Source organism: Pseudochaenichthys georgianus, chromosome 9 (assembly GCF_902827115.2).
Source record: "Pseudochaenichthys georgianus chromosome 9, fPseGeo1.2, whole genome shotgun sequence".
Classification (NCBI taxonomy): Eukaryota; Metazoa; Chordata; class Actinopteri; order Perciformes; family Channichthyidae; genus Pseudochaenichthys; species Pseudochaenichthys georgianus.
Window position 1 is genome coordinate 39689679 of NC_047511.1, and position 17951 is coordinate 39707629.

General features: G+C 40.9%; 4 protein-coding genes across 5 annotated transcripts in view; all 4 read right to left on the minus strand.

Annotated features, from left to right (window-relative positions):
* The window catches only part of LOC117453067 (anthrax toxin receptor 1-like), a 38691-nt gene extending 31144 nt beyond the window's left edge, over window positions 1–7547 (minus strand). The window contains 1 exon segment of the mRNA XM_034091924.1: window positions 7015–7547. Coding sequence (XP_033947815.1) covers window positions 7015–7172 — 158 coding nt within the window. The 5' untranslated portion in view covers window positions 7173–7547.
* A 1101-nt stretch (window positions 7548–8648) lies between these two features.
* On the minus strand, window positions 8649–10737 carry LOC117452783 (beta-microseminoprotein-like). 2 transcript variants are annotated; one of them, XM_034091545.1, is made up of 5 exons: window positions 10587–10737; window positions 9937–9995; window positions 9566–9647; window positions 9368–9473; window positions 8649–9262 (listed from the first exon to the last, which is right to left on the minus strand). In XM_034091545.1, the coding sequence occupies exons 2-5, from the start codon at window positions 9940–9942 to the stop codon at window positions 9124–9126; spliced, it is 333 nt and encodes a 110-aa protein (XP_033947436.1). In that variant the 5' UTR covers window positions 9943–9995; window positions 10587–10737; the 3' UTR covers window positions 8649–9123. The 2 variants fall into 2 exon arrangements, with proteins under 2 accessions (XP_033947436.1, XP_033947437.1); XM_034091546.2 differs by having other exon boundaries at window positions 9937–10737.
* Window positions 10738–10837: 100 nt separating this feature from the next.
* Window positions 10838–12748, minus strand: LOC117452786 (beta-microseminoprotein-like). Its single transcript, XM_034091552.1, has 4 exons — window positions 12725–12748; window positions 12355–12436; window positions 12152–12257; window positions 10838–11124 (listed from the first exon to the last, which is right to left on the minus strand). The coding sequence occupies exons 1-4, from the start codon at window positions 12728–12730 to the stop codon at window positions 10995–10997; spliced, it is 324 nt and encodes a 107-aa protein (XP_033947443.1). The 5' UTR covers window positions 12731–12748; the 3' UTR covers window positions 10838–10994.
* Window positions 12749–13625: 877 nt separating this feature from the next.
* LOC117452785 (beta-microseminoprotein-like) lies at window positions 13626–15537 on the minus strand. The gene is made up of 4 exons (XM_034091548.2): window positions 15514–15537; window positions 15143–15224; window positions 14940–15045; window positions 13626–13912 (listed from the first exon to the last, which is right to left on the minus strand). Exons 1-4 carry the CDS (start codon window positions 15517–15519, stop codon window positions 13783–13785), a joined length of 324 nt encoding a protein of 107 aa, XP_033947439.1. The 5' UTR covers window positions 15520–15537; the 3' UTR covers window positions 13626–13782.
* Window positions 15538–17951: the final 2414 nt, after the last annotated feature.

Below are 17951 nucleotides of genomic sequence, written 5' to 3' on the forward strand. Positions count from 1 at the left end.
CTTCCTTTGTTTCCTGTCGTTTCATCTTTGTTATGCGTATGCTTGGAGTTGTTTTGAGTTTGTTAGTACTGTGTTTCCTTGTAGCTATACTGCTTCTCCTTAGATCAGTGCTTCTCAAAGTGTGGTCCGCGGACCACTGGTGGTCCGTGAGCGCCCCCTAGTGGTCCGTGAGTATATTGGTACAATTTCACATTTTTAATAAATTAAAGTTTTACGCACTCTCGCGGGAATATCTCCGCAATGGAGCCAGCTTAAGTTTCACTTTCGATGGTATGATATAGCCCAGCGCAACACCTTCATCACACATGTTGCCACTTGTTTGTACCATTTTCATGCGATTTGTAATCTATTCTAGAAAAACGATGTGATTTTGGATATTTGTGGAGTTAGGTGGTCCGCGAGTATTTTTTTATTTGTTAAGTGGTCCTTGGTATGAAAAAGTTTGAGAAACACTGCCTTAGATGAAGCATGTGACGTGACGTAACTTTTCATGTGGTCATTTTGCATCTCTTTGCATCGTCTCCTGACCTTGCGCCCCGAGGTCTGCCTCTCTATAGGTCACTAGTCTAACAATGGACTTCTTAAGGCTACCTCTCACATTAAACGGAGAAGTAGCAGTAGTGCTTTGATCCCCAGATTACAGTTAACATCTGTAGAACACATCTACAATCAAACCAGATTGTAGTCATTGGATCCGGGTGAATCAGTGTTGATGTTTATGTTTATTTAGGATCCCCATTAGCTTTTGACAAAAGCTACTGTTCCTGGGGTTCGACACTTAAAACAATACAACAATAATACAACAATAATACAACAACATTCAGGACATAAGTCGTGACATCATTAACAACATTAACAACAATCTCATCCACTTTCAATATCAATCTCAGCTAAGGATGAGTGCACAAGACACCCACCAGTACAAAGCATGAGGTAACATTCAATTAGGGTTCACAGCTCACAAGGGTACATGGTCATTAGTAGATGGCACTTCTAGAATGTTGCGAGCAGTATTTAACATCAGCAAGAGTGTACATTTAACCAACAACATCCTGTACGAGGGAATACCAAGGGTGAGCGCGAAAATTGCAGCCAGGAGAATGAGACTAGCAGGACATTGCCAAAGGCATCAAGAGCTGCCAGCCGGCAAATTGGTGCTGTGGGAACCAACACACGGGCATCGGTCACGAGGACGTCCCGCACTAACATACGTGGACGTACTCAAAAACAACGCAGGAGCACAAAGTACCAATGAACTGGCCAGATGTATGGAGAACTGGGATGACTGGAAGCGACGATGGAGGGCTCGTCTGAGGACGACCTAGAGAGACTTCAATCTCTTCTTGAAAGAGGCTCTCGGCCAGTGGTACTCAACCTTGTCCTAATCAGGAGCCACATTGACGAAAAAATATTTTTGCAAGAGCCACAATCCAAAAACGCTCCTTTCCTCCCTGAAACCATTATGCATTTGAGAATATGGATAATAGTAATATGTTACTAAGGAATGAAAAGCATAATGTACAGTGCAATAACTGTGATTTATTATTTTCACTGCAACCACAACACACACATGGCTGACTGCCCATAACAACAGATAACAGACAGCATGTTTACTGATCATCACAGGATGCCTCTGTCGCTCTTTCACTCGTATTAGTGTGGAATACGTTTTTTTGAGCAGTTCGGTTCTGTTTGAGTCTCGCCAGCTTTTCCGCCCTCAGCTCTCCACCTTTCGGAAAGTCGGTACTGAACTTCGGGTGTTTTGTGTCGTGATGGCGCTGCAAATTGGACCTTTTAAATTGTGAAATGACGTTGTCACAAAGCAGGCAGATGCATTTTCCCGAACCGGTGGAGACGAAGAAAAACTCGAGTTCCCAGTCCTCTTTAAATGTTCGATATTCCTCTTCATATTTTCGTTTCCTATATTCCTTTACCATTTTTGCATAGTAAGCTAGTTTTCCCAGTGTGACGGCGCAATTATCTCGCGCACCTGCAATCAGAGCGCGAAACCTGAAATAATTTGTGATTGGTTGTTCAGAGGGATGGGGGGGGCGGCTTAATAGACTGATGTGAGACTTGTGAGTGATAATGAAATGTTGATGAATTCTGCTGACAATGTTTTTTTTTCTCGTTTTTTTTAAGTGGGACTTAAAAGAGCCGCAACTAGTCTTAAAGGAGCCGCATGCGGCTCGCGAGCCGCGGGTTGAGTATCGCTGCTCTAGACTCTATTTCAGCAAGGTAGTTTGGCAATGAGTTCCATTCCTTTATAGCTCTATAAGCTAGAGAAGATTTCAGAAGATGTGTCCTGGGTTTAGGTGCCAGTAGATGGCCTGATGTAGCTTGTCTAGTGTTATGGTCATGCTCGTCTCTTGTGTAAACTATTTGATCATAATAATACAGTGTTTTTTTGCTAAATTGGACATCATTTAGAAAAGTGATAACACGAGATTGCAGACGTTTCTCAACCGGAAGCCATGATAGGTTTCTATGCATAACTCCAATATGAGTGCTCTTCGAACAGTGGAGAGCTCGTCTGGCAGCCTTGTTTTGAGATATTTGTCATTTCTGTAAATGTGTTTTTGCTGCTGATGACCATATGACCGGACAGTACTCAAGATGTGACAAAACCAGAGACTGAATGACTTGTTTCAAAGTGGTTGGTGTTACATACTTTGTACATTTTCTCGTCACAGCTATGCTCCTTCCCATTTTAGTTACGATACTGTCAATTTGCTTTGTCCACTGTAAACCAGAATCAAGAACAATGCCAAGCAACTTAGTCTCGTTTACCTCTTCCACTGGCAGACCAGCCAGCGTCAGGCTTAATTGAGGATTGCTGCTTAACATATGTCTGGATCCGAACACCATTGCTTTTGTTTTTGTAATGTTGAGTACCAGTTTGTTATTGTGGACCCAGTCTGCTATGGCTTTAATCTCTATTTTAAGTAGATAGTTGATGCTGTACTGTTGTATCTTGTTGTTGGCATTTCTCATTGAAGGCATTGATATTCAGGTCTCCCATGAAATACATTTCGCTCTTACACTCAGCTGTATTTCTACCATTTCACAAATACCATCTAGATAGTTTGAATAATCTTACACTGTATTCTCTCTTCGCTATCTCCAATTTGACCCGGTGGTGTCTCCCACACTTTTATTTGACATTTGTATTGGATTTTTAGAGACACAAAGTCACGTGTATCCTGCTCAGTTGTTGTTAGGAAATACAGATGTGGGGATAAAACATTTTGGAGGAGAGAACTTTATAATGACTATCCAGTTGAATCTGGTTAATTAACAACAGTTTGCAAGCTTGCATGAATCGTTGTTTATGCTTATCAAAATGTATTTTAATTAAAAACTCCACACCCCCTGCAACAAAACACCTATGTTTCCATTGTTACCACCATGACACAAGTCCAAGCACAAACAGCACAGCAAACAGGCTGACAATCTGAAACATCTGGATGTAATAGAGAAAGAGCAGTGCAGAGACAAGGAGGAGGGAAGGGGATAAGGAAGGAGGATACAGCAAGAGGGCATTGAGGGCACTTGGAGGACATCACTGCTAAAAGGAAGCTGAGCGAACCAAGAGAAAAGACAGTCAAATGAAAGCTAAAGGAACATCTACCTATCAGCTACACAAATGCAGTATACATGTGTCGCTAAAACATGGCTCATGCTCACAATGACTCTGCATTATACACAATTGCCTAATTTCCCCCGTGAGAAAACAGCAGTGTGTCTGGAGGTGGCACTGATATTTAATGTAGGACAACTTGGAAACCCATCAACATATCTGGAGGGAGTGTTATAAGAGAGCGGGAAATGTCAGACTCCTATCTTCCAGTTAAGAAAATTATGAGTTGCACAAGACATTTGTTGTTGATCTAGTTGGCTAACCTTTTTGGCTGGTGGTGGAGAAAAAGGATTAAAAACAAGTTGTGTTGAGCAAGGTTTGCAAACCATAACTGTCATAGGGTGAGCAGTCTGTTAAAGTCCAAAAGCAACAGCCTGGGTGAGTCAGTGACAGAGGAGCTGTTTGCATATTTATCTGCAGCATTAAGTACTTTATCTTGGATGTCTAGTCAGGGAAGCTCATGTAAACATGGCTCATATACCATGTTGACCCCTTTTGAGAACAGTTTTCACTTGACTGGCTTTAATTCCTGTTAAGCTACATTTGGGCGGGGACGTTTTACATTTCATTACTTTTATCCAAAGCAACTTACAATAAGTGCATTCGACCAAGAAGATACAAACTTGAAGAAAACAGAATCATATAAGGACATCAGGTTTCATCGAGCCAAAACATTTCAAGTGCTACTCAACTGGCTTTAGATAAGCTTTAGATAAGTCCTTTGTTAGTACACTGAACAAAAATATAAATGCAACACTTTTGTTTTTGCTCCCATTTTTCATGAGATGAACTCAAAGATCTAAAACATTTTCAAAATACAAAATAACCATTTCTCTCAAATAGTGTTCACAAATCTGAAAAAATCTGTGATAGTGAGCACCTCTCCTTTGCCGAGATAATCCATCCCACCTCACAGGTGTGGCATATCAAGATGCTGATTAGACAGCATGATTATTGCACAGGTGTGCCTTAGGCTGGCCACAATAAAAGGCCACTCGAAACGTGCAGTTTTGCTTTATTGGGGGGGTCCGAAAACCAGTCAGTATCTGGTGTGACCACCATTTGCCTCACGCAGTGCAACACATCTCCTTCGCATAGAGTTGATCAGGTTGTTGATTGTGGCCTGTGGAATGTTGGTCCACTCCTCTTCAATGGCTGTGCGAAGTTGCTGGATATTGGCAGGAACTGGAACACGCTGTCGTATACGCCGATCCAGAGCATCCCAGACATGCTCAATGGGTGACATGTCCGGTGAGTATGCTGGCCATGCAAGAACTGGGATGTTTTCAGCCTCCAGGAATTGTGTACAGATCCTTGCAACATGGGGCCGTGCATTATCATGCTGCAACATGAGGTGATGGTCGTGGATGAATGGCACAACAATGGGCCTCAGGATCTCGTCACGGTATCTCTGTGCATTCACAATGCCATCAATAAAATGCACCTGTGTTCGTCGTCCATAACATACGCCTGCCCATACCATAACCCCACCACCACCATGGGCCACTCGATTCACAACATTGACTTCAAAAAACCACTCGCCCACACGACGCCACACACGCTGTCTGCCATCTGCCCTGTACAGCGAAAACCGTGAAGAGAACACCTCTCCAACGTGCCAGACGCCATCGAATGTGAGCATTTGCCCACTCAAGTCGGTTACGACGACGAACCGGAGTCAGGTGGAGACCCCGATGAGGACGACGAGCATGCAGATGAGCTTCCCTGAGACGGTTTCTGACAGTTTGTGCAGACATTCTTTGGTTATGCAAACCGATTGTTGCAGCAGCTGTCCGAGTGGCTGGTCTCAGATGATCTTGGAGGTGAACATGCTGGATGTGGAGGTCCTGGGCTGGTGTGGTTACACGTGGTCTGCGGTTGTGAGGCCGGTTGGATGTACTGCCAAATTATCTGAAACGCCTTAGGAGACGGCTTATGGTAGAGAAATGAACATTCAATTCACGGGCAACAGCTCTGGTGGACATTCCTGCTGTCAGCATGCCAATTGCACGCTCCCTCAAAACTTGCGACATCTGTGGCATTGTGCTGTGTGATAAAACTGAACATTTCAGAGTGGCCTTTTATTGTGGCCAGCCTAAGGCACACCTGTGCAATAATCATGCTGTCTAATCAGCATCTTGATATGCCACACCTGTGAGGTGGGATGGATTATCTCGGCAAAGGAGAAGTGCTCACTATCACAGATTGTTTCAGATTTGTGAACAATATTTGAGAGAAATGGTTATTTTGTATTTTGAAAATGTTTTAGATCTTTGAGTTCATCTCGTGAAAAATGGGAGCAAAAACAAAAGTGTTGCGTTTATATTTTTGTTCAGTGTATATATGTGCTTTGTTAGTAATTCTATTGCTCGAAGTGGAGTCGAAAGAGATGAGTTTTGAGTCTGCGCCGGAAGATGTGTAGCCTTCTGCTGTCCTGATTTCGACGGGGAGCCCATTCCACCATTTTGGAGCCAGGATAGCAAACCCACGTGTTTTTGCTGATGGGAACTTGGGTCCCCCTCGCAGTGAGGGTGCAGCGAGCCGTTTTAAACCCGAATACATTATATTTATCATCTAATAACTGCAAAACAATACCACATTAAGTGAGACTTATCATCAACATGTCATGAATATGATCCCGTTTATGTTCACTCTGGTAGTTTTGATGAGGTGGCCATGATGCACAGCTAAATTAAACTCAGTGATTACCAAAAAACAGGTAAGATAAACATGGACGTTTCTAAATAAAGACAAATGTATCCAACTTGGATGGGAGGCAAACATCCTGTCCCTCACTGTGGATACACAGAGGACTCAAAGAAGATGAGGAGATAAAAAGATGCATTTACTGGCGAGCATTTGTGGATAAATAAAGCCCACATGGTAAATGTGTGTTAATGAGAATGAACACCAAAACAGCTGCAGCCTGCAGGATACTGAGGAATGGGGAACACTAATCAAAGAGACACATGCCAAGCAGAAATGCATATCAAGGTAAAGCAATGCATCCTCAGTCCTTTCATCCATATTCCCGCATGAAATATGGCACCAGGGGGCGTAACCAACAGTAATGACATTATGTCATATGTTGTTGTCACCATGATGCGAGAAGCACCGGAACTACGACAAGAATAATGCAAATGTACTTTATGCATTAAGTGCCTTTTTTAAGCAACAAGCGAAAACAGGTGAGTGGAATATTCAAGTTATACTCAATGGTTAAATACATGCAGGAAAACAAAACACAACGCTTCCTATTCAACCTGCTATATTAACTGCTGTGTGTCATAGACCTTAACGTAAATGGCACTGAAACCATCCCATCCATCCTTCCCCTCTTAAGCAACTCAGGTAAAGCGTGACCGTGAACTCACTTGTCCAAAACAAAGTAGAGATCAAAGCTTCCATAGCATGAAGACGGCCCGTCCTGCCTCCGGTCCTGGTTCGGTCCAGCACTAGCGGCAGTAAGAACAACCAGCGCAGCACCACACAACACTGCCAACCAGGAGGTGCTACTCCACCATGAAGGCATTATTCCAGCTGAGGAAGAACTCCTAAAACCAAAACAAGTGAATGTAAGGAAGTTGCAAAGTGAATCCTCCTTTGAGATTCTTCTCTTAATCCTCCACAGGTGTCTTCAGTATGGAAAGAGGCAGTAATCCAAAGTTGAGCAATGAGTTGAAGTGAGAGAATGAAGTGGAGGGGAGACAGAAATCATGAGTGTTGTGGGTCTCTGCTGGTGTTGGGACCCTCTCACCACTCAGCGTGCTCAAAGATGAGAGGAGCTCCACCACCTCACACGCTTGCTGCTTTTCGTTAATCACAAGACAGTGCAACAGAGAGGTCCTGAGTCTTTGCAAACCTCTCTTCATATGTAACCCTCCCTCTATCTGAAGAGGAAGAGACTGATGAAGACAATACACCAGAATATGCTGGCTGGTCCTGCCGCCTGGTGGTGAGAGGGGGCTGCTTTTCAACCACCACATCATTAAATACAATCGCAGTGAACCTGAATACTGTGTACACTGCACTAAATACTACCTTCACTATCTTATTGTAAAATACTATCTTAACACGATTTGCATTGTGTACATATGACTTTCACTTGCACCTGCACATATACATGTATCATCATCAGTGGCTCAGTCAGTAGAGGCTTGGACTGGGAGCTGTAGGGGCGCCGGTTCAAGTCCCCGACCAGATCTAAATATGGAGTGTGGACTGCTACTTAGAGAGGTCCTAGTTCACCTCCTGCCCTCCGGACATCCCCCTCCCCCTCACTCCCATTGCTCCCTGGGCGCTGTACAATAGCTGCCCTCTGCTCCTAGTACTGGACTCCTGGTACTGGGATGGGTTCAAAGCAGAGAACAACTTTCACTGTGTGCCTATTACAGAGGGTTTCATCCCTCCTCCATTCTATTATCATCATCATCATCAGTTTTATTTGAAGAGACTCTAGGTCCATTTTAAAAACACTCAAATATAAATTAAAAAAGGCAGTTATACCAATGTTTCCACAGAGGTGACTGGTATCGTACAGTACTGAGACATATACGTATATATATATGTATATATATATATATATATATATATATATATATGTATACAATCTTAACTCATATCTGTATATTTGTACATTCAGCTGATCAGTGTTTTACCTTTGTTTTATGATATTTGTATTCACACTTACATGTTTACTCTTATTTTATCCTTATTATCCTTGTGTAAAGGTCTATCTTATCTCTCTTAACTCACAAACACCCTTTAACTCTTCTTTAATGTGTGATGTATGTGATTACAGTGATTTGTCCCTTAGGGTGACATCACTAGGGAGATCCTATTGGCTGCTGCTCCGCCCCTGCTGATGACATTTATCTGCAGGAACAAGTTTGAGTCAGTTCAAATAAAAACTGTTTCTGGACACACAAGATTTAAATGTTGAAATTTGGCACATATGTACATTAAAAAAAAGAACTAAAAAGATAACAAATAAATATGATCTCCATGATGATCTGTTACACCTACATGATGCTGCTTTTTATATACTCATTACAAGCTGATAGTTCTTCTTGGAAGTGGTGTTTCTTCTCAATACATTTGAAATTGTGCAGGAAACAAGTACTGGTAAATATTGAATATGTGCACAAATCAATCATTTCTTATTCCAAGAATACAAATAGCACATTTTAGACTGTCACAGTCGAAAACGATGCAAAACGATATTCTAAACGCAAGTCAGCATGGCATGCAGAAGTTGTATCGAATTTATGAACAACTATATAAATTCCATTGTCAACTAAAAATGTTTGTGTTAATGTTTCTGTGTGACATGACACTATTCGTTCTTTTAAAGCTCTCCAATATAATATTTTATTTAATGTAGTTTTGTTTAAGCTGCCTTTAACAAGCATAACTTCCAGTACTCTCTAGCCAATCAAAGGACGAACATCATGGCCCAGCAGAGGGGTCGCGGATAGTCGTTTTTAGACGGCAGACATTTTCCATATCTTCACTCCTTCGCACAGTCCATTTGAGTTTCCCTTTGTGTGCACTATGTATTCACAAGCCTGTGTGTCCAGAACTGCCACACAGTCTTCAGGGACCTCTGTGGGGGTTATGTACCTGAAATTACACAGCAAACACACCGTTAAGGGAAGAATATAAGAACAGAGATAAATGAAAACTGAATAAAAAACATTATTGTTATGTTGTGATCTGTTCACTTACGCTTGGCAACATCCAGTGCAACTACAGTCCAAACATTCACTGTTTCTCCATAAAGATCCAACTGGATGCCAGGTATGATCACTGTCGTCCTGACAATGGGTCATGTCTATTTGTGGAAAGGAAACGTTTTACACATTTTAAAACAGTTTTGTATTTACTATAAATATTCTGTGAGTGTGTGTTTTTCTCTTCTTTTACTTGGTTGTAAGGCCTTAGTTTGACATTGAGCATCTGATAGCGACGCCAAAGCACAAAACAGCAAAGCCAGAGCCAAATATTTCTTCACAGGGAAAAAAGGAACAACGATTTACCATTTGATATCAGCATCCACATACAGTATGTATCCTAGCAAGCATTTGTCAAAAATCAGGCAAACACTTTGGGTAGGTACAGTGTGTAAAGATATTTTTTGTTGAATATACAATTCATCTGATATGAAGCCATTCTTTAAATTGCTCCCATTTTGATAACCCACAACTTGAGGTCCATGCCACAAAATGATACAAACCCAATGATATCACTTTTATTCAGTAGAAAATATTAAAAAAATTAACATAAAATGTCTTTACCTCCATTACTACCGCTTTACCTTATTCCATCAGCACAGAAAAACAGCTGCAAATAACATCTGTAACCAGAATTTCAGATTGATACTAAAATCCACTCACCATGGTGGCAGTTGAACTTGTCCGCTCTGAATTGTGTTCAGGTAAGAGGAGAATCGTTAAAGTGTGTGTTTGCTTAGGTCTCTGACTTTTAAACTGTGATCTGCAGAGACCTTTGGAATTAAATAAGTTTTTCTGGTGAGAAGCCAGAGAGGGTTCGTATCTGCATCTCTCTTTCTCATCCCTGCCAATAAGGACATGAACTTTCTAGGCATGGTTCTGTTGGCCAGAGAGGAATTACATAATGTCTCTCTGTGCTCTCCCCAATTAACACACTTTTGCACCACTGCGCCATAACTTGGACACAGTAGATATTTGTTTAATAGATATGATACATTCACTTGATATGATTCATTATATAAACTTTAGTCATTTTGACAACAATGACATGGCATTTATACCATAAAATGATTCATTAATATCTATTTATCACTTTTTTTACTCGTAAACATCACATTTCATAACAACTACCTTAACCTCCATGATTATATTTGAACCTTTAACCCACAAAAACAGCTACCAACAAACAGAATTGTACTCTGAAATCAACTCACCAGTCAAACTTGTCCCGTTTGAATAGTGTTCAGGAGAGATGTTAGAAACTAAACTGTGTTTTGAATGCTGTTGACTTTTATAATGTGTGTGCAGGGACCTTTGAAACCAAATAAGAGGAGGATGGTCATTGTTCGAAGAAGCTACCGGTCTTAGTGTTTGTTTGAACCCAGCAAATAAATACTGGAACATACAGAGTAAAGGTTATAATTCAGAATACATTTAGAATGTGCAAAAACAGACAATATGGAAATTATTCTTTTATTCGCTTTTATTAGTTTTATTCTTGGTCGTCTTTACAACAAACAAAAACAGGCAGTGAGTTCTGTTGAGAAGCCAGAGAGGGATTACATCTGCATGTCTCTCCCTCCTCCCCCTAAGAAATCACATCAGACTTTTACACCACTGCCTCACTTCCCTACTCCGCCATAAATTGGACACAGTTGAGTCGGGTCGTTCCTCTTGTGCACAATGAATTCACAAGCCGCAGAGTCGAACACTGACACACAGTCTGAAGGAAACCGTGTGGGGGTTGTAAACCTGCAAAGACACAGTCAACAGTGGAATATGTAACTACAAAAGTCAAATATACAGTGGGGCTAAAAAGTATTTAGTCAGCCACCAATTGTGCAAGTTCTCCCACTTAAAAAGATGAGGCCAAAAAGTGTTTACCAAAAAGTTCTATTTTGGTTTCATCTGACCATATGACCTTCTCCCAGTCCTCTTCTGGATCATCTAAATGCTCTCTAGCAAACTTCAGACGGGCCTGGACATGTACTGGCTTAAGCAGGGGGACACGTCTGGCACTGCAGGATTTGAGTCCCTGGTGGCGTAGTGTGTTACTGTTGGTAGCCTTTGTTACTTTGGTCCCAGCTCTCTGCAGGTCATTGACTCGGTCCCCCCGTGTGGTTCTGGGATTTTTGCTCACCGTTCTTGTGATCATTTTGACCCCACGGGGTGAGATCTTGCCTGGAGCCCCAGATCGAGGGAGATTATCAGTGGTCTTGTATGTCTTCCATTTTCTAATAATTGCTCCCACAGTTGATTTCTTCACACCAAGCTGCTTACCTATTGCAGATGCAGTCTTCCCAGCCTGGTGCAGGTCTACAATTTTGTTCCTGGTGTCCTTTGACAGCTCTTTGGTCTTGGCCATAGTGGAGTTTGGAGTGTGACTGTTTGAGGTTGTGGACAGGTGTCTTTTATATTGATAACGAGTTCAAACAGGTGCCATTAATACAGTTAACAAGTGGAGGACAGAGGAGGCTCTTAAAGAAGAAGTTACAGGTCTGTGAGAGCCAGAAATCTTGTTTGTTTGTAGGTGACCACATTTTATTTTACTGAGGAATTTACCAATTAATTCATTAAAAATCCTACAATGTGATTTCCTGGATTTTTTCCTCCCATTCTGTCTCTCATAGTTGAAGTGTACCTAGGATGAAAATTACAGGCCTCTCTCATCTTTTTAAGTGGGAGAACTTGCACAATTGGTGGCTGACTAAATACTTTTTTGCCCCACTGTAAATGCTATCCAATTAAAAATTTGAAATAATTTGGCACGTGTACTTACGCAGTGCAACATCCAGTGCAGCTACAGTCCAAACATTCACTGTTTCTCCAAGAAGATCCAATTGGATGCCAGGTATGATCACTGTCGTCCTGACAATGGGTCATGCCTATTTGTGCAAAGGAAACGTTTTACACATTTTAAAACAGCTTTGTATTTACTATAAATATTCTGTGAGTATGTTCACATTCATTCTCTTCTTTTACCTGGTTGTAAGGCCTTAGTGTAACATGAAGCATCTGATAGCGACGCCAAAGCACAAAACAGCAAAGCCAGAGCCAAATATTTCTTCACAGGGAAAAAAGGAACAACGATTTACCATTTGATATCAGCATCCACATACAGTATGTATCCTAGCAAGCATTTGTCAAAAATCAGGCAAACACTTTGGGTAGGTACAGTGTGTAAAGATATTTTTTGTTGAATATACAATTCATCTGATATGAAGCCATTCTTTAAATTGCTCCCATTTTGATAACCCACAACTTGAGGTCCATGCCACAAAATGATACAAACCCAATGATATCACTTTTATTCAGTAGAAAATATTAAAAAATTAACATAAAATGTCTTTACCTCCATTACTACCGCTTTACCTTATTCCATCAGCACAGAAAAACAGCTGCAAATAACATCTGTAACCAGAATTTCAGATTGATACTAAAATCCACTCACCATGGTGGCAGTTGAACTTGTCCGCTCTGAATTGTGTTCAGGTAAGAGGAGAATCGTTAAAGTGTGTGTTTGCTTAGGTCTCTGACTTTTAAACTGTGATCTGCAGAGACCTTTGGAATTAAATAAGTTTTTCTGGTGAGAAGCCAGAGAGGGTTCGTATCTGCATCTCTCTTTCTCATCCCTGCCAATAAGGACATGAACTTTCTAGGCATGGTTCTGTTGGCCAGAGAGGAATTACATAATGTCTCTCTGTGCTCTCCCCAATTAACACACTTTTGCACCACTGCGCCATAACTTGGACACAGTAGATATTTGTTTAATAGATATGATACATTCACTTGATATGATTCATTATATAAACTTTAGTCATTTTGACAACAATGACATGGCATTTATACCATAAAATGATTCATTAATATCTATTTATCACTTTTTTTACTCGTAAACATCACATTTCATAACAACTACCTTAACCTCCATGATTATATTTGAACCTTTAACCCACAAAAACAGCTACCAACAAACAGAATTGTACTCTGAAATCAACTCACCAGTCAAACTTGTCCCGTTTGAATAGTGTTCAGGAGAGATGTTAGAAACTAAACTGTGTTTTGAATGCTGTTGACTTTTATAATGTGTGTGCAGGGACCTTTGAAACCAAATAAGAGGAGGATGGTCATTGTTCGAAGAAGCTACCGGTCTTAGTGTTTGTTTGAACCCAGCAAATAAATACTGGAACATACAGAGTAAAGGTTATAATTCAGAATACATTTAGAATGTGCAAAAACAGACAATATGGAAATTATTCTTTTATTCGCTTTTATTAGTTTTATTCTTGGTCGTCTTTACAACAAACAAAAACAGGCAGTGAGTTCTGTTGAGAAGCCAGAGAGGGATTACATCTGCATGTCTCTCCCTCCTCCCCCTAAGAAATCACATCAGACTTTTACACCACTGCCTCACTTCCCTACTCCGCCATAAATTGGACACAGTTGAGTCGGGTCGTTCCTCTTGTGCACAATGAATTCACAAGCCGCAGAGTCGAACACTGACACACAGTCTGAAGGAAACCGTGTGGGGGTTGTAAACCTGCAAAGACACAGTCAACAGTGGAATATGTAACTACAAAAGTCAAATATACAGTGGGGCTAAAAAGTATTTAGTCAGCCACCAATTGTGCAAGTTCTCCCACTTAAAAAGATGAGGCCAAAAAGTGTTTACCAAAAAGTTCTATTTTGGTTTCATCTGACCATATGACCTTCTCCCAGTCCTCTTCTGGATCATCTAAATGCTCTCTAGCAAACTTCAGACGGGCCTGGACATGTACTGGCTTAAGCAGGGGGACACGTCTGGCACTGCAGGATTTGAGTCCCTGGTGGCGTAGTGTGTTACTGTTGGTAGCCTTTGTTACTTTGGTCCCAGCTCTCTGCAGGTCATTGACTCGGTCCCCCCGTGTGGTTCTGGGATTTTTGCTCACCGTTCTTGTGATCATTTTGACCCCACGGGGTGAGATCTTGCCTGGAGCCCCAGATCGAGGGAGATTATCAGTGGTCTTGTATGTCTTCCATTTTCTAATAATTGCTCCCACAGTTGATTTCTTCACACCAAGCTGCTTACCTATTGCAGATGCAGTCTTCCCAGCCTGGTGCAGGTCTACAATTTTGTTCCTGGTGTCCTTTGACAGCTCTTTGGTCTTGGCCATAGTGGAGTTTGGAGTGTGACTGTTTGAGGTTGTGGACAGGTGTCTTTTATATTGATAACGAGTTCAAACAGGTGCCATTAATACAGTTAACAAGTGGAGGACAGAGGAGGCTCTTAAAGAAGAAGTTACAGGTCTGTGAGAGCCAGAAATCTTGTTTGTTTGTAGGTGACCACATTTTATTTTACTGAGGAATTTACCAATTAATTCATTAAAAATCCTACAATGTGATTTCCTGGATTTTTTCCTCCCATTCTGTCTCTCATAGTTGAAGTGTACCTAGGATGAAAATTACAGGCCTCTCTCATCTTTTTAAGTGGGAGAACTTGCACAATTGGTGGCTGACTAAATACTTTTTTGCCCCACTGTAAATGCTATCCAATTAAAAATTTGAAATAATTTGGCACGTGTACTTACGCAGTGCAACATCCAGTGCAGCTACAGTCCAAACATTCACTGTTTCTCCAAGAAGATCCAATTGGATGCCAGGTATGATCACTGTCGTCCTGACAATGGGTCATGCCTATTTGTGCAAAGGAAACGTTTTACACATTTTAAAACAGCTTTGTATTTACTATAAATATTCTGTGAGTATGTTCACATTCATTCTCTTCTTTTACCTGGTTGTAAGGCCTTAGTGTAACATGAAGCATCTGATAGCGACGCCAAAGCACAAAACAGCAAAGCCAGAGCCAAATATTTCTTCACAGGGAAAAAAGGAACAACGATTTACCATTTGATATCAGCATCCACATACAGTATGTATCCTAGCAAGCATTTGTCAAAAATCAGGCAAACACTTTGGGTAGGTACAGTGTGTAAAGATATTTTTTGTTGAATATACAATTCATCTGATATGAAGCCATTCTTTAAATTGCTCCCATTTTGATAACCCACAACTTGAGGTCCATGCCACAAAATGATACAAACCCAATGATATCACTTTTATTCAGTAGAAAATATTAAAAAAATTAACATAAAATGTCTTTACCTCCATTACTACCGCTTTACCTTATTCCATCAGCACAGAAAAACAGCTGCAAATAACATCTGTAACCAGAATTTCAGATTGATACTAAAATCCACTCACCATGGTGGCAGTTGAACTTGTCCGCTCTGAATTGTGTTCAGGTAAGAGGAGAATCGTTAAAGTGTGTGTTTGCTTAGGTCTCTGACTTTTAAACTGTGATCTGCAGAGACCTTTGGAATTAAATAAGTTTTTCTGGTGAGAAGCCAGAGAGGGTTCGTATCTGCATCTCTCTTTCTCATCCCTGCCAATAAGGACATGAACTTTCTAGGCATGGTTCTGTTGGCCAGAGAGGAATTACATAATGTCTCTCTGTGCTCTCCCCAATTAACACACTTTTGCACCACTGCGCCATAACTTGGACACAGTAGATATTTGTTTAATAGATATGATACATTCACTTGATATGATTCATTATATAAACTTTAGTCATTTTGACAACAATGACATGGCATTTATACCATAAAATGATTCATTAATATCTATTTATCACTTTTTTTACTCGTAAACATCACATTTCATAACAACTACCTTAACCTCCATGATTATATTTGAACCTTTAACCCACAAAAACAGCTACCAACAAACAGAATTGTACTCTGAAATCAACTCACCAGTCAAACTTGTCCCGTTTGAATAGTGTTCAGGAGAGATGTTAGAAACTAAACTGTGTTTTGAATGCTGTTGACTTTTATAATGTGTGTGCAGGGACCTTTGAAACCAAATAAGAGGAGGATGGTCATTGTTCGAAGAAGCTACCGGTCTTAGTGTTTGTTTGAACCCAGCAAATAAATACTGGAACATACAGAGTAAAGGTTATAATTCAGAATACATTTAGAATGTGCAAAAACAGACAATATGGAAATTATTCTTTTATTCGCTTTTATTAGTTTTATTCTTGGTCGTCTTTACAACAAACAAAAACAGGCAGTGAGTTCTGTTGAGAAGCCAGAGAGGGATTACATCTGCATGTCTCTCCCTCCTCCCCCTAAGAAATCACATCAGACTTTTACACCACTGCCTCACTTCCCTACTCCGCCATAAATTGGACACAGTTGAGTCGGGTCGTTCCTCTTGTGCACAATGAATTCACAAGCCGCAGAGTCGAACACTGACACACAGTCTGAAGGAAACCGTGTGGGGGTTGTAAACCTGCAAAGACACAGTCAACAGTGGAATATGTAACTACAAAAGTCAAATATACAGTGGGGCTAAAAAGTATTTAGTCAGCCACCAATTGTGCAAGTTCTCCCACTTAAAAAGATGAGGCCAAAAAGTGTTTACCAAAAAGTTCTATTTTGGTTTCATCTGACCATATGACCTTCTCCCAGTCCTCTTCTGGATCATCTAAATGCTCTCTAGCAAACTTCAGACGGGCCTGGACATGTACTGGCTTAAGCAGGGGGACACGTCTGGCACTGCAGGATTTGAGTCCCTGGTGGCGTAGTGTGTTACTGTTGGTAGCCTTTGTTACTTTGGTCCCAGCTCTCTGCAGGTCATTGACTCGGTCCCCCCGTGTGGTTCTGGGATTTTTGCTCACCGTTCTTGTGATCATTTTGACCCCACGGGGTGAGATCTTGCCTGGAGCCCCAGATCGAGGGAGATTATCAGTGGTCTTGTATGTCTTCCATTTTCTAATAATTGCTCCCACAGTTGATTTCTTCACACCAAGCTGCTTACCTATTGCAGATGCAGTCTTCCCAGCCTGGTGCAGGTCTACAATTTTGTTCCTGGTGTCCTTTGACAGCTCTTTGGTCTTGGCCATAGTGGAGTTTGGAGTGTGACTGTTTGAGGTTGTGGACAGGTGTCTTTTATATTGATAACGAGTTCAAACAGGTGCCATTAATACAGTTAACAAGTGGAGGACAGAGGAGGCTCTTAAAGAAGAAGTTACAGGTCTGTGAGAGCCAGAAATCTTGTTTGTTTGTAGGTGACCACATTTTATTTTACTGAGGAATTTACCAATTAATTCATTAAAAATCCTACAATGTGATTTCCTGGATTTTTTCCTCCCATTCTGTCTCTCATAGTTGAAGTGTACCTAGGATGAAAATTACAGGCCTCTCTCATCTTTTTAAGTGGGAGAACTTGCACAATTGGTGGCTGACTAAATACTTTTTTGCCCCACTGTAAATGCTATCCAATTAAAAATTTGAAATAATTTGGCACGTGTACTTACGCAGTGCAACATCCAGTGCAGCTACAGTCCAAACATTCACTGTTTCTCCAAGAAGATCCAATTGGATGCCAGGTATGATCACTGTCGTCCTGACAATGGGTCATGCCTATTTGTGCAAAGGAAACGTTTTACACATTTTAAAACAGCTTTGTATTTACTATAAATATTCTGTGAGTATGTTCACATTCATTCTCTTCTTTTACCTGGTTGTAAGGCCTTAGTG